The following is a 15,445-nucleotide window of genomic DNA, read 5'->3' on the forward strand; positions in this document are numbered from 1 at the left end:
GGAGTTAGCCGCCACCTTGACTTTTTGGACCCCTCTCCACGGATGGCCCCGGAAGGCACCCGTGTAATCTCGTGAAGCCAAGCTAGAAATGAAACTAGACTTGACCATGAGATCTCAGCCATTCTGTGCAAACATCTGGTGATCTCCTGAGAGGTCTCAGCCATCAGTTTTACAAAGTACTTTAATTTGGGCTCTGTGGGCATCCAGCGAGGGGCCACGGGTCCCTGTAGTTGCTCTGCCCGTCCTGCGAGCCCACACTGCTGAAACCGTAGACCCCAGGGTCGCTCGTCCCCGAGAAAACATCTGCAAGAACTAGGAAAACAGCCTGGCTGGGTGAATCACGGCTTCCCTCTGCTGGAAGCTGCAAGGAATAAGCTTTCGTCCGAACCCAGCGGCTTGCTGATGTTGTTTTTGCACACAGAGACCCAATAAATTGAAATACTCCTGATGCCTTCGGAGCCACAAGATAGGAAGCAGGTCAAGACTGTCTCTCTCGTCGCACAGAACCACGGATTTAAATTCCAGGACGGCGGAATTGGGATGAAGAGAAAATCACCTTTCCTAACAGTACAAGGATATTGCCAGCGGATCCCCTTGCCCGGGGATGTGCTGGGCTCCCCTTTGCTGGAAGTTGGGATGCCTTAATTGGGATTTCTGTAGTGAGCAGGGGTGGGGCTCCACGGCAAGGGGTCTCCGGGGGCCTGGACGGTATGATGGAACACCCCCCCCAATGGATTTACATCTTTACGCTCTGCCAGCCGTCTCATTAATCATGACGGTCGCTGAGCAGGGTTTTTTTATATAATAATTTTTATTGAAGTTTACAAATACAAAGATAAAAAACTAATACAAATTAAGAAAAATACAAAAAGAAAAAAATGCAGGGGAAAAAGAGAAGACTTCTCTCTCCCTCCAGACAAGTATAAAGAACTTCAGTAACTTAACATCTTCTCTGATATTTCAATGAAAAATATATATTCTTCCCATATCTCTTATCAATAAACAAATGATAAAGCTTCATCAAACAAATTATAGTTTCACCTAATCAGCAAAAGTCCATTAAGAGTTACAAGACATAACATATATATCTTAACCTTAATCAAATCAATCAGTTTTATATTCCTTTACTTTAAACATTATCACTTTCTCTAAAAATGCAGCAAAAATTTATTCCCGTATCTCTTGTCTATAAACAAATCTTTAAAGCCTTGTCATCCAGTGCTAGTCAGAAAAAGTCCATTAAGAGCTAGCAGAAACAACATATATATTCAAACCTTGATCAAATAAATCAACTTTGTATCCTTCCTGTTTACTTTTAAGGATCGTGATCTTTAACCCCTTTGAATTGTTGTTGTTTAGTCGTTAAGTCGTGTCCGACTCTTCGTGACCCCATGAACCATATTGCGCCAGGCCTTCCTGTCCTTCACTGCCTCCCTGAGTTTGCTCAGTTTCATGCTCAAACCCCTTTGAATAGTGCCCCACTATTCTCTTCTCAAAGTCCTTCATAAGTTTAGCATGTCTCGTCTGTAAATTCAAGGTAAGAAGTTATCCAAATCACTCTTCTGATTTATTATTTGTATGCCCCCTTTAATTATTAAGAGATCAGCAGGATTCATTTGAAAATCCGGGGTAGCATCTTTTTCCATATCATTCTGGTAACCTGACATTTCCAAATCCACTTTCAGATTCAAGTTCAAATCAGTGAGAGTCTATTTTGTCCAGAAAAATCTGTTCTATAACTTCTTTTAAATCCATTTTTATAACAGTGGACAATCTTAAGAGTAATTTCTAGGTGCATTGTTCCCAAATATCCTTGAATTCTTCCAAAGTCAGATATTTTGCTCCATTCTGTATTAATGGATCTCTTCTCCTTTAATTATCTTTAGTTCTCTCTGGTTCCCTCTAGTGTCCAATCTTCAACTCCCCTCTTATCCCATTTTCTTTCTAATCAACAACTTTCCCATGGGAAGGTTTCTTACAATTTGTTTCCAAAAAAAATTTTTTTTAAACCCCCCACAGGAAAGATTCTTGTAATTACTTTCAAAATCTTATTTCAAGTCCTTCTGAGCCCTTAATCCGTTTATAACTTTCCAAAATCAATGTTCTAATCATCCTTTTGCTGTTTATTAAAAAAAAAAAAATTAAGTCCTTAAAGTTGCATGAAACTTTTCAAGGATGGAAGGAAACTCACCCAGTGTAATCAAACTTGCCTTTCCAAAGGTTCTTAATATCCAAAAAGCCTTTAACAAGCAATTTCCATAAGTAATTAATAAAGAATGCAAACCCAGTGTCCTTCTGAAGGTTCCGAGCCACACCTTGGGCAAAGCTGACTTTCCCACGGCCTCCAGCGCTCTGAAACCTGCTGGAGATCACTCTCCTATGGCCTCCTTGCAGGGATCCACTACGTAGAGCGCTTGTGGGCAATCCTGGTCCTCTCCTTGCTCTGGAGAGGAATTCCGAGGTGCCCATCCACTCACCAGCGTCTTTCCACCACGGTGGTCAATCCGCCATTACTTCCCTAGAAATCTGGTCACTGAGCAGGAGTTAAATAAATAGGACTGCAATTTTAAAAAGAACTGTCCATTCACACGTCTTTAACAGGGATTTTGCTTACTAAGATATTAGCTTCTGGCTTACTGATCAGTACAATCCAAAGTATCACCTGATTTGTACATGTCAAACTGGAATTAAAGAGGCAACATGGGCCATGGAATTTTCCCTACCTGGCCACTCAAGTGCAAAATTCAGCTACAGGTAGTCCTCACTTACCAACCACTCATTCAGTGACTGTTCAAAGTTACAACAGTGCTGAAATAGTTTTACAACTGGTCCTCAAAACTGCAGCCATCAGTGTCCCATGGTCATGTGATTATGATTTGGGTGCTTGGCAACTGGCTCGCACTTACAACAGTTGCAGCAGTATCCTGCAGTCACCATTTGGGACCTTCCCTGCCAGCTACCCACAAGCAAAGTCAATGGGGAAGCCGGCAGGTCACAAGTCATGGTCACATGACATCTCACTTAATGACCCGCATAGGATTTGCTGAATGACCACAGTGGAACTGACGTCATCAACCAGTGTGGTCACGTGATGTTTCACTTAATGACCACATCGTTAGTGACAGAGTTGCTGGTCCTAAATGTGGTTGGTGAGGACTACCTGTATTTTACAATGTAAAATATAATCTCTCTCTTGGTTTACAGTTCTGGAAAAAGGAAACAAATGCACAGAAAGTCTTGCAAAGGCTAATGTAGATTGCTCAAATTACTCTGAATCTTAGAAACTGTAGAGGAAGGAGCGGATGCCCCAGCTTGCTTTTCTTGCAGGTCAGTCCTCACACTCACACATAAACACGATCCGCCAAGGCCAGACGTGAGGCTGCAGCAAACGCAACCAAGATGGGAGCCACCCAAATGAAACTTGAGGACTGCTATAAGCACAGAACTGAAGCCAGCCTGCTGAAGCATTCACATTTTAGAAACCGGCTTTCCCCAAATTGGCACCACAAGCCCCAAGGTCTCTGCTAGCTTGGGAACATGCGGAGTTGCAGTCCAGTGTCATCAGACTGGAGACGTCCAAGACAGATCCTAGTTCACACAACCCAGGGATGGGTCAGCCCCCTTGTGTGTCTGCAATACGCTTCCAACTGCAGACTAGGTAAGGACCTTTTCCATTAAGGGGGTGCAGCATCTGAGATTCGAAGAGAAAGGGGCTCTGGAGCGCACAGGTGTGTGACAAGGTTGCCCCTGCGTGCAACAGCTTGCACCAAAGGCACCTTTCCCTGGAAGCACACGCCAGCTGCGCAGCATGGCCATGCGACCCCAGAGGCGGCAGCTCTGCGTGAAGCGCTGTGGTCACGCCCTGCGGCCAGTCCAAAACGCCGCACAGCCGCAGCTCACGATGGGGCGAAAGGAAGCGGCGGCTTTTCCACCTGCTTGTTTGTGTTCAAGGGGAACAGAAATGGGGCAACCCCCAAACTCACCCCCTCTTTGGAACATCCAGGCCACCCCTTAAGGACTGTTCGTGTAAAAATGAAAAAAAATGAGCTTGTGATTTATGGTTTTGATGATTAGACAGGACAGATTATAGAAAGAAGAGTCATGATGTTAACTTTAGAGGAAAAAGGTTAAAATACAATTGTACTTATAACTGCTGTGAAGAATATTGGAAGGCACTTCTCTATACAGTGGTACCTCGGGTTACGAACACCTCTGTTAACGAACTTTTCGAGTTATGACCAGCTCCGGCTGCAAAAATTTACCTCAGTTTGCGAACTCCACCTCGGGGTACGAGCAGGATACGTGGCCATTTTCCCTCCCGTGACACGGTCCTCGGCCATTTTTCTGCCTGACACGTGGTCCGCGGCCACTTTCCGCCCCTGACACGTGGTCGTAGGAAGGGGGACTCTCCCTCCAAGCAATAGCTGCCTCCCTGTCCTCCACGCCAGAACGGATTAACGGTAATTACATTGAACCTTATGGGGAAATTTCCTTCGGGTTGCGACCAATTCGGGGTGCGACCAGAGTCACGGAACGAATTAAGTTCGTAACCCGAGGTTCCACTGTATCTTAATATCTTTCTTCCTATTTTTTTTCTTATTGCACTTTTAGCTTTTTCTGTTACTTCTCTCTTTTCTTTTTCTCCCTTCTAATTTGGTTTATATTACTTCTTATTGTTTTTTAAATTTTTAATAAAATGTGTGTGTGTGTGTGTGTAGGATATCCAGGCCAAACAGACCTCCTATTCACATAAGATTTCCACACAAGCCAGCCAAGAACCCCTGAGAGAAGGCGGCCAAATCTGAGAGAGGTCCCTTGGTCAGTGCGAGCAAAGCAAGACACCAGGAGGAGCAACAAGGTCTTCTCTTCCAGGTGAACAGTGACATTGGTGTCCCTGGCCCAAGGGCAGGTCAGGAGGAGCACAGCTGTTTCAGGATCTGGATGATGTTCCTGGGAGCCTCTGGATTGCAAGTCTGAGAGCCCTGGAGAGACCGCTGGGCATGAAAGCAGAGATCGTGGGCAAACACCGGTTCCACCTGGGGGGCAAAGCAGAAAGGGAGCGAGGGTGTTCCAGAAGCGTCCTCCAGCTTTCCCAAGGTAGGAGAGGGGCCCAAAAGTCAGAAGAACCTGCTTCCTCCACCACGTCTGGGTCTGGTTCTCTAAAAGATACTTGACTGTTGCCCAGCATGAAGAGTCCATTAGGAGGGCCGGGTGGGATGTCAAGAAGTAGGGCAAGAGAAGGAAGAGACCCAAATCAAGAAGGTTAAGCAGAAGAATGGGACTAGTCCTCATGAATTCTGCTTGCCAAGTCTGGTTTTTCCCTTTTGCCAAGGAGGTACAATATGGCCATGACTGCATGAGGCAGAAGGATGCAGCTGCACCAGAGCAGGAGACCTCTGTCCTGACACACAACAGCTCTGTTCCCACAATACTTTAACCCTCTCAGCCCGTAAGGCCACCTGAACTCTTTACTAGGGGTCCTGGAAGCATGCAATCACCCAACAGGGTAAAACCCTATCATTTTGGGAGTACAGAATCCCCTCCATGAAATGCTTGGTGGCCCATGAGCTCTGCCCCAGAAGAGTAATTGCAAGACTCCGTGACATCACCAGCTCTCTGCCCATTGGCCGGGCAGGCACTAGTAGCAGCCAATCGTTGCTTGAGAAATATATTCCCTGCAGGCCAGCCGGGGCAGCGAGTTCTGCAATGGAGAGAGGCCTGTTTTTTCAGCCCTTCTTTCTCTCCAGCTCTATCCGGGAGGACCAGAGAAGCAAAAATGGGTCAATAGACTTGGGTTTAGAAGTTTCCTCAACACAACCAATTGGATGGAGCTAACTGAACCTTGGATGTTCAGGATCTGGGCATTAACTGACCATCAACTGATCCTCTTTGGTGTTTCTGCAACACATTAACCCTCTATTGACCCAGTCAAGTCAGGAAAAAGACATGTAATGGGCGCAACTGTGAGCACTGCCCTCTGTTGTCGCCAGAATATTTACCTGGGCGGTGATGAACCTGTGGAGTTTCTGGCTGGGGAGAGGAGGAAACTCTTCTCCAAAGCAGAGCTGGATCTGGTACTGAGGCAGCGGCTCTCCGTGGCTGAGAAAGTCTCGTAACTCTGGGAGGAACACGGAAGACGTTAAGAATTTTCTTGATGAAAAAACTGAACATTAACTACATGGAGTTGAGAAGCAGAGGACAGAGAGTCTTACAGAAGGAACCCAATAATGACTCATTGGTTGCATTCGCACAACACACTTGACCGGGTCACTGAATTAATCCATTTTTTTGGATTTACACAACCAATTGAATCACAAGCTAACCGAACAAGCTAAAGTCACATATCATGTGACTATATCTAACCCCTCATGGATTAAGACTAGCCAGCTTAGAGGGTTGTACAAACACAGCTGCTGTCTTTAATGAACTTGGTCCAGTGGGTTATGTGAACAGGGCCAATGATGGTGCTTAATCTGTAGAGGGCACACATGTAGATAGGTGTGCACATGCCTGTTAATTTAGCGTGCCCTTCTAATGCATATCTCAGGGCCATTTGCAGCATTTAAATGCCATAAAATATTAAGTGTTTAGAAGAAAGAAAAGACCCAGCTAAAAACCATTGTGGAAATATAAAATCAGAATTACAAGAGAGGCAAGGGGAGACAGGACACCTTCTAATGGCTACACGTGCCCGAAGTAAATGACAGCCCAAGACCTTGATGGAAGACCACCCGGGTCAAGCTAAGCTGAGAGCTCATGAATTTAGGGGCAGCCACTGAGAAGGCCCCGTCTCTCCTTCCGGCAAACCCGTTTCTGCCACTATGGGGTCATCAAGAACTCTCCCTGTAGGTCTCAGGGACCAGGCCAACTGGCCCATCAGCAGCGGATCAGTGGAACTACCTGCCCAGGAAGACCAAACGGGGGTCGGCGGGGGAGCGAGACCGGGGCTGTTTTAAACTTCCAGTCCTCCCCGAGGGACTCTGAAATCCGACACAAGCACATCTGGACTCACGCTGGAGGAAGAGCTGTGTGTCCAAGAGCCGATAGGTCTTCTCCCTCTCCAGTTTGTTGGGCTGGTCCCTGTGGGGCGCCAGTGGCCCCTTCCAGTACACCCTGCCTTGGCACTGGCGCTTCATGAAGACCCCTTCCGGGGCTACCCAAAGGAGCACCCCACGATGCAAGTGGAGGAGCAGCCTCTCCAAGATCCGGGTGGCCTGGGCCCCCTGCTTCTTGCTGCCCAGGACGTGCGGAGAGGGGAACTGGATTTCCTCCATGCCGCTGGGACCGTACAGGTCCTTGTTTTCTGCGACCACCGGCCGGGAGGTGATCCGGCAGCCCTCCGCTGTGCTGGTGGTCACCTCCTTCACCAGCACGTCGCAGTAGTACAGGCAGATGCGAAGGCAGCAGTCTGGAACGGGGAAAGGCGAGCGAGAATCAGAAGGTGCCCTCTCGACGTGGTTATGGAGTCTGCAAAGCACACGGTTTCTTTGGCTTTAAAGAAGAAAACCAGCCGCTCTTCCTTGCTGCATCATAACAAGAGCACAGATCAATGGAGGGGCACGGCGTGTCAAAAAGGTCAAGATGGCGGCTGCCATTGAAGGATCCAAGCCCTGCCCCTTTTTAGCATGCCACAATGGATGTAAGAAGGGGTGGGGCTTTTGACATGCACTGTTCGCTCATGGGTGCCATCCTGACTTTTTTGACCCCATCTGGAGAGGCCCCTGGAGTTGTGGGAGTTGATGGGCATTAACGGGCTTTTCCCTGGAGTCTCCATGTGAAATATTTAAACCAAAACATATAGTTTTAAAATAGTTTTATACAACATATATACCTTTTGAAAACATATGTACATACTGATCTAATGTTTTTAGTTAACCCTGGAGAAGGTCTGTTGCTGTGGTTACTAACAGTTGACACTGATTTGATGGCAATCAATCAATCAGTGTTTATATCATTGCACTTTAGCTGTTTTTATTGTAAACGGCTTCAACTACTTTGGGTCAATTGCAATTCCTGGCTCTTGGCGTTTCTGTGTCCTGTGTTTTTTCCGGCAACAACACGAAGGCGTTTGCCCCAACCCTTCTTCTGGGACGTTTCCCAGCTTCTCAGTCACATCCCCGGTGCCTCCCATCCTAGTGCTAACCAACCCCAACCCAGCTTAGTTTTTACAAGCTTCAGCCAAGATCAGCAAGGTGTTGAAGAGGACACGGTGCAGAAATGCTTGAAATCAATGCCTTCCTTCCCCTCGTACCTGAGTTGACGCTTTTGCTCGGGACAAACTGTGACCTGGGACTAACGAAGCCCCAATTTGGATGCTGGTAGACCTGTGATGGATCCCAGGTATAGAAAAAGCCTTTCACCTGGCACCCTGGGGAGCAGAGCACAACAACAAGAACAGCGGCTTCATTTATCTACTCACTGCATCCACACGAAACATTTACCCACCTGGCTGAATCCTTTCTGACGGGTTCGTAGAAGACACTGAAGCCTCAGCTAACCCCAGGAGCAGAGTTCACACAATCCATGATACTTCATACAGAGTTTTGCATTAATCCAGCTTTGTATGTTGTACAAAGGCATCTGCCAAGTCTTTACCTGGCTTGATTAAGTGTATGACGTGTACACAGCCAGTACGAAGTCCTGACTTAGTCTCACCGATTCCAAGAGGTTCCTGTTTTTATTCTACTTGGAAGTTCCTTTCTCAATAATCTTAGTTTATGTAGCCTTTGACAGTGCCAGGAGACTGACAGATTGCTCCCTCCCCAAAGGTCACATATTATTCATGCGCAGACTTGATTTATATCCTGCTCAACTGCCTGGGCTCAGAGCAATTCTGCAGCTGCAGAGGCAAGGATAGCAAGGAACGAGGGGAAAGAGATGCCTTCATCTATCTTGAAGCTTCCTTCTCCTCGGGGATGACTAAGGGATGAATCCAAAGGCCTTTGAGATAGACTAAAAGGAAAGGAAAGAGCTACAGATTTGGCAGGATTCTCCTGCTGTTTTATAGCTGCACATATCTAAAGGGTTGTAGCTCTCCAGGCAACCCTAAACTCTGCTTCTCTTTTTCATCCAGACACAACCGCGCTGGTGCTACACCAAGGCTCTGGATGGAGAATCAACCCAAGGGTGGTTCAAACAGGACGGAGGCTCCAGCGCTGGTGGGGGGGGGGCAGGGGAGCCCCACAAGAAGAGACCTGCCTCAGTCTGGCCTTCGTCACTGATCCATCTATCATCAGCAGGGCCCATTCTGCCTGGGTCTTTTGGCTGGTCTGGGGCTGCCACCTCACCTCTGCTCCCAACGCAAGAGATGCACCTGGTTTCAGTGATCCAGACCCCCTCCACAAAACGCTCGGGTAGGAGGCAATATGGCGCTGGTTGGGACCATACCATGCAATAAAGCATCTTCCTCCCCTTAGGATCTTCCCAAGGCCTTGAGAAGAATAAAACATACGGAGGGCCAGGGGACATTGATAAAACCATGAGAAAATACTAGGAGGCGAGCACCAGAGCTGGAAAGTAGAGTCAGTTTATAAACCCCCTTACTGTAATTCTCTAGAAAGCAACGATGATTCTGGAAGGCCCTCTTTGTTAGTGCATTATTGTTTTTGTAGTTCCACTCCATTACCTCCTACAAATCCACCCCAGATCAGACCTTACTGAGCATCAGATGCTGTTCTATCCAATCATATCCAATCCATTACTCGGCTGAATCCAATCAAATGTATATTCTCATTTGTATATCTCTATATAATGGGGTTGCACCCCTCTCTTTTCAGTTTTGCTCCTTCTGCCTCCGGTACCGTCATGAACTAGCTGTGCTTCCACAAAATCAAAACCCCGGTCTGCAATTTAAAACAAATTCTTGGGGAAATTAGGGAGACATTTATGCTACTCTCACTGCCGCGTATGTAACAGTCTCTTCTGGAACAACGAGGGACACGGGGCTGGCGCAGGAGCATGACAACTGCCCTCTGGGATGGGGCCCCCACCAAGGGCAAGACCCACCCCACGTTGGATACTTCATGAAAGATGAATCTGAGCTCTGAGGCTTATCATGCCATGTCATCAAAATGGCACTCCGCAGTTTTTTAACCTGGGGTGCAGAGACACCCTTGTTTCCACCTTACCCTGGAGGTCTGCACTGCTCAGCTTCTGGGAGACGTGAGGGCCCTCTGCGTTATCGTTCCTCCTCTCATCCGACTCTGAAGATGGTTTGGCCTGGGAAGAAAGGAAATAAAGTGGGTGAAACTGGGAAGAAGGCACCTGTGCATTATCCGGAGTTTGGAACTATGTGTAGCGTGGAACAGTGCAGCAAGGAAGCAGGTGCGTCACCAATAAGGACACAGGCCAAAGATCAATCTCATGGCCTCGGTCAAAATAGGGAAGACGGCCGACACGGCACCGTGATCTGAGCTCCGACCCTTCTGTGCGTGTGCATTGTGCCCAATGCCAGGTCGGCCATCTTCCCTGTGTTGAACCCCTTGTACATGACTAAGGCCTTTGAGATAGACTAAAAGGAAAGGAACCATGCAAAGCATGGAGTATGGGAGCTGAAGTGCCCACATCTGGAGGGCAACAGATTAGGAAAAGTTAGAAAACAAGGCAGGGATGCAGGAATGTACAGCCCTCCTAATGTTGCTGAATTACAGCTGCCAGGATCGCTCACCCTGGCCTGCCCTGGCGACAGATGTTGCTGGTTAGAAGAGGGAGCCCTGCGACAGGGTTTGACAGTAACGGCATGGATCCAATTAGCACACATATTTTTATTAAAATATAAAGTGTTCTTGTGTGTGAAGGGCCCTGTTTCTTGGCTATATTAACATCTATGGCAATAGTTTTACTTGACGACCATAAATTATTTATTTATATTAATTGTTTTATGTTTTTATGACTGTATGCTGCCCAGAGTCACTTGTTGAGATGGGTGGCTGTAGAAATCAAACAAACAAACGAATGAATAAAAACACACGGAGTGGATAGGGAGATTAACCGAAGCTATTTTCATCTTTAGGGAAGCTGAATTTCAAAAGAAATTGAGAGTGAAGACTTCCTGTTTGAGGCAGAAAGCAACACCAGGCCGGGGTACATGGTTAGGACACCAAAGGTCCTTCCTGATTCCTCTAACTGCTATCTATGTTTTAAAACCATGCAATTAACACCTGTGAATTTTAACTTTGTATTTATGATGCAAATAGTTTTTAATGTATTTTAAGATTGTTTGCCAACCTGAGTTACTTGTTGAGAAGAAAGAAAGAAAGAAAGAAAGAAAGAAAGAAAGAAAGAAAGAAAGAAAGAAAGAAAGAAAAAGAAAGAAAGAAAGAAAGAAAGAAAGAAAGAAAGAAAGAAAGAAAGAAAGAAAGAAAGAAAGAAAGAAGGAAGGAAGGAAGGAAGGAAGGAAGGAAGGAAGGAAGGAAGGAAGGACGGACGGACATCCAGGCTAATCCACATCATGATGCATTTAAAAAAATGCATTGCATGCTTATTCATTAATTGCACCGTCAAAATATCATCTAAGTTTTCACACAAGGTTAGGAAGGATCTTTTTGCAAGAAAGCAGTGTGTTTTCTTTTAGATTTTATAGCAAACTTTGTCTTAGCAGGACCTTTTTTTCTGATGAGAGCCCCATAAAGCGGGAATGTCTGTTCGCCAAGTGGTTTTAATAAATACAGGTCTTCCTATTACCTATTTATCGATCTTTAAAGATACCTTGTGCTCAGGCAATGGAGGGGAGGGGGATTTTGGCAACTGATTCACAGTCTGCAATTTGTCAGCCTGGTCAATTAATAAATATCACAGCCTAAAGATAATGCATGAAGTTGGAGCCACATTAAAGGGTTGCGTGATCTTCAGACTCTCCAAAGCTACAAGTAAAAGAAACACACTTTAACCGCATCCTGAACTTTAGATTGGAACAATTCTATCAGCAGAAAAATTTCCAGCGTTCCCTTGTGTGCTGTATTGGTATAATCCTCATGCATAGGATCGTAACCATTTTATCTAATTTCTGGGAATTAGCTTGTAGCTCATTTTTCAAGTCAGCTAGGAAGAATGGCTTGGTTTTTCACTTGCCTACCGTTAAGAAGCCAGAGACTCTAGCTCTTGAGGCTTGAAAAGTTACAACTAACACCGTACACCATCCAAATTACCCTCTCCTGCAGAAATAGCTCCTGTTTTAATACCTGGTCCTCAGAAGCTTTAGACCAGTGTTTCTCAACCTTGGCAACTTTAAGATGAGTGGACTTCAACTCCCAGAATTCCCCAGCCAGCCATGCTGGCTGGGGAATTCTGGGAGTTGAAGTCCACTCATCAAGTTGTCAAGGTTGAGAAACAGTTTTTGACTTTCTTTCAAGAATGCTTTGGATCCTAATTTATTACTGCAAGATAGCAATTCAGCTTGAAGTTTTTGGTAGAAGGTGTTTTTGTTCTTTAGTATTGGCACGTATATCGCAGCAGGTGGGGCCCCGGCCAACCTTGACCCGGCCTGGCTAGTCTTTGAATGGGAGACCACCAGAAAATCCCACCACTGCAGATTAGTTTGCAAAATTGGAAAAGTTTCTGTTGCTCGTGCCGGTGCTGAGAAAACCAAACTTTTATGTCTCTGAAGTCACCATGAGTCAAGCTTGATTTGAGGGCATTGTCAACTTTTCAATAACTTCATTTATTTTTCATTTCCCCCCTCCCCAGCTTCTAAGTCACTCTGGTCAACAGACTTGGAGCCACACAGATCCCCCGTCTACAATTTGGCATTAAGCACAGGTAACTAATCAAATTTAACGACAAAACCCCACTTTGTAAGCAAGCTTATAAAACAGGATGAACTTTCAGTAAGGTCAGTGAATTCATCATCCAGAGGATGGAATAACCAAATCTTCACCAGCTTTCAGGACGGGGTCTGTCTATTCAAATATTGGCTGGAGGACCCCAGCTGGATAGATTTCCTGATTTAAAGAAGCCACGCGAGCTTTGCTGAGAGCCCGGGAAGCTGGGGGCCGTAGAGGGCTTTCAAACAGCAGCTTCAGGTATGATGCCTTGCGGGGGAATCTGGGCGGCCGGTTGCTGGGGCTGAGAGCTTCAGGGGAATTCACTGCAACGTCACCTGCAATTCACTGCCACTGTGGTTGATTTCTGATTTATTCTATTGTGCACTTTCTACTATGGATTTCTTTAGGGGTGCGCACAGGGACACCTTTGTAATGCTTAGCTGATGTGGCGTGGCGTGGCGAGCACTTTGTTACAAACCACCGGGAGTTGCTGAGACGTGAAAGCATGTACGTTCAATAAATAACACACCTAAATGCTTCTCTTGCCTTAACTTTGTTTGCAAATATTCCTCCCATCTGTGCCATAATCCTCAGCTGCTTGCTGTTCAGGTCCCACGTGGGTGGCTAGATGCCTCTCTGAGATGGATGCGCACGGACTACGGCGCCAGGATCTGAAGAGATGCCTCCCCCCCGTGCGCTTACCTTGTTTGACGTGTGATGGGCTATGGCCGCTTCACGCCCTGGCACCAAGGGGCCGCTCGGCTGCAGTGGAGATTCCTTCCTACTTTCCTTCTCTGGAAACAACCACAGCAAAGAGATAACAGGTAGGCTCACTCAAGCCTCCCGACCAAGCGAACGCTAACCTGGAGTAGACTAGGTTTGAAGTTTTGTGACTCAGTGGATCGGGGAAACCGCCACCGCCTTCGCGTTCGGCGTGAGCCTGGTCATCCCCATGAAGACATTAGTGTTGCTGGGTGAACACAGCAACTCCGTCTGGTTAACCTGAGTCTTTAATATCTTGTCGAACCCAGCTAATGCTTGTGTGCCCCAAGGGAGGGGGCTGTCGGAGGCTGATGAAAAGGCAGAGCTTGGCGCAAGTTTAGTCAGAGATGCCAAGATCTGCAAACTTTCTTTGGGTCTCTCCCCTACACCTCAAATGGAGTCTTCTCAACCCCTTTCCAAAACTGCCCCCAAACTGGCACCATGAAGGTGATTAAATGCACAGGGAGCAATTCACAACTAATTAATTCAGTTTCTTTCCCCTTAGATTTCATCAAACCTCATTTCAGTCCCAGCCCTGTCTACTTTTTCCACTGGCCCATCAATCTGTCGGAGGGGCCCTTCTCCCACCACCTCAAAACCGAGCGCAGCCTTGGGTCCAAACCTGGGACACCCCCCCCCCCGTTTTAGTTCCAAATTCTGCCTTTGAAGGAAGGCACTGGGGGTCAGTCGCAAATTCTTCCTGGCTGGCAGAAGCTGTTTGGGCGTGGGATGGATTTGGTGGACTTCAGGATCACCTTGGAGCCACCCAGAGGGGCTGAGTCCCCCCTGCTCCTGCCCCAATAGGAGTGAGCAGGGCGCTTCGGCTGGGGGCTGCCTTTCCAAGCCCTACCTGTGTCCGGGGCCGCGTCGGAGCAGACGACCTGGTAGACTTTGTAGGGCTGGGAGACCTCCAGGTGGCTTTTCTCCGGCACCTCCCTGAAGTCGGTGCTCTTGTTCAGGGCGCAGCGCAGGCGCGTCTTCCAGACGGACGGGTCGGCCTTGTCCAGCCCTTCGTGGTACTTGCCTTTGTAGATGGCCCAGGCCTGCGGGCGGGACGGCGGTCAGCCAGGCCAGCGAGCCCCGCCAAGCCTCCCGCCGGCTCAGCAGCGCCGCCCGCTGCCGCTCCTCTCCCAGCCCCGGCAGGCGCGCGCCGGGCTCGGAGTCCCGCAGCCCCGAGCCGAGCCGAGAGCCGGGGGGGGGCAGGGGCGCAACCGGGGATGTCCGGAGGAGACGGAGGCGCGCGCCCGCCCGCCCCCCGACGGCGCCGTACCTTGAAGAGCGCCGCGTCCTCCCGCTCGCGGTAGTCCTGCTTGGCGGCGTGCTTCCAGGGGATGCGGAAGAGCGTCTTCTCGCTGTTCTCCCAGCGCAGCCCCGGGTACCGGCCGCTCTCCACCTGGGCCAGGAGCCACTCCTTCAGCCGCATGGGCGCGGGCGCCTCCGCCATGTGCGCGGAGCCCGGCCCCGGCGCCCGCGGGGGTGGGAGGTGGGGGGAGAAGACGCGCCCAGGCCCGAGGGCGGTTGCGCTGCCGCTGCGCGCCCACCCACCCTCCCCGGAGCCACACGCCGAGCCCGGCGCCGGCCCTCCGCGCGCGCGGCGCCCCGCAGACCTGCTGCGCCGGGGAAGCGACGGCCTCCGCGGGCCCCGCGACCCGTCGGCTGGCTAGAAAGACGCCCGACGCCCGCCTGCAGGGAAAGCGAAACAGCGCGGGGCGCTTTCGCTTTCGCTTTCGCTCCCGCACCCGCGCTTCCCTCCAGCGGGCGGCCAGAAGGAGCCGCGGCAGGGCCTCCGGGCGCGCTTCGGGGAGCGGGGCGGCTCGCCGGCCCGAAGCCCGCTGGCCCGCGGGTTCCCGGTGCGCCCCCCCAGGAGTGGCACTCCCCGTTGCAGTGGGGAGGAGGGTTGGGCCAGAAGGTCATCTACCTCT

The 15,445-nt window shown here is 48.7% G+C and overlaps 1 protein-coding gene across 1 annotated transcript; it reads right to left on the reverse strand.

Annotated features, from left to right (window-relative positions):
- Positions 1-864: 864 nt before the first annotated feature.
- LOC103061937 (interferon regulatory factor 4-like) lies at positions 865-15,282 on the reverse strand. Its single transcript, XM_088153724.1, has 8 exons — positions 14,794-15,282; positions 14,374-14,566; positions 13,464-13,555; positions 10,128-10,218; positions 8,252-8,368; positions 7,013-7,408; positions 6,000-6,118; positions 865-5,036 (listed from the first exon to the last, which is right to left on the reverse strand). The coding sequence occupies exons 1-8, from the start codon at positions 14,965-14,967 to the stop codon at positions 4,911-4,913; spliced, it is 1,308 nt and encodes a 435-aa protein (XP_088009850.1). The 5' UTR covers positions 14,968-15,282; the 3' UTR covers positions 865-4,910.
- Between the last annotated feature and the right edge of the window lie 163 nt (positions 15,283-15,445).

The sequence above is a fragment of the Python bivittatus genome, unplaced genomic scaffold (genome assembly GCF_059951505.1).
Source record: "Python bivittatus isolate LINGU-HERP-01145 unplaced genomic scaffold, Pbiv_v1 ctg000700_np1212, whole genome shotgun sequence".
Taxonomy (NCBI): Eukaryota; Metazoa; Chordata; class Lepidosauria; order Squamata; family Pythonidae; genus Python; species Python bivittatus.

Bases quoted from the DNA above. Each gene is read 5' to 3' on its own strand.
- LOC103061937 (XM_088153724.1), bottom strand. From the start codon at position 14,967: ATGGCGGAGGCGCCCGCGCCCATGCGGCTGAAGGAGTGGCTCCTGGCC. The intron at 14,567-14,793 runs GTACGGCGCCGT...TCCCGCCCGCAG, and splicing joins AGGACGCGGCGCTCTTCAAG to GCCTGGGCCATCTACAAAGG. The intron at 13,556-14,373 runs GTAGGGCTTGGA...GGTTGTTTCCAG, and splicing joins CGACGCGGCCCCGGACACAG to AGAAGGAAAGTAGGAAGGAA.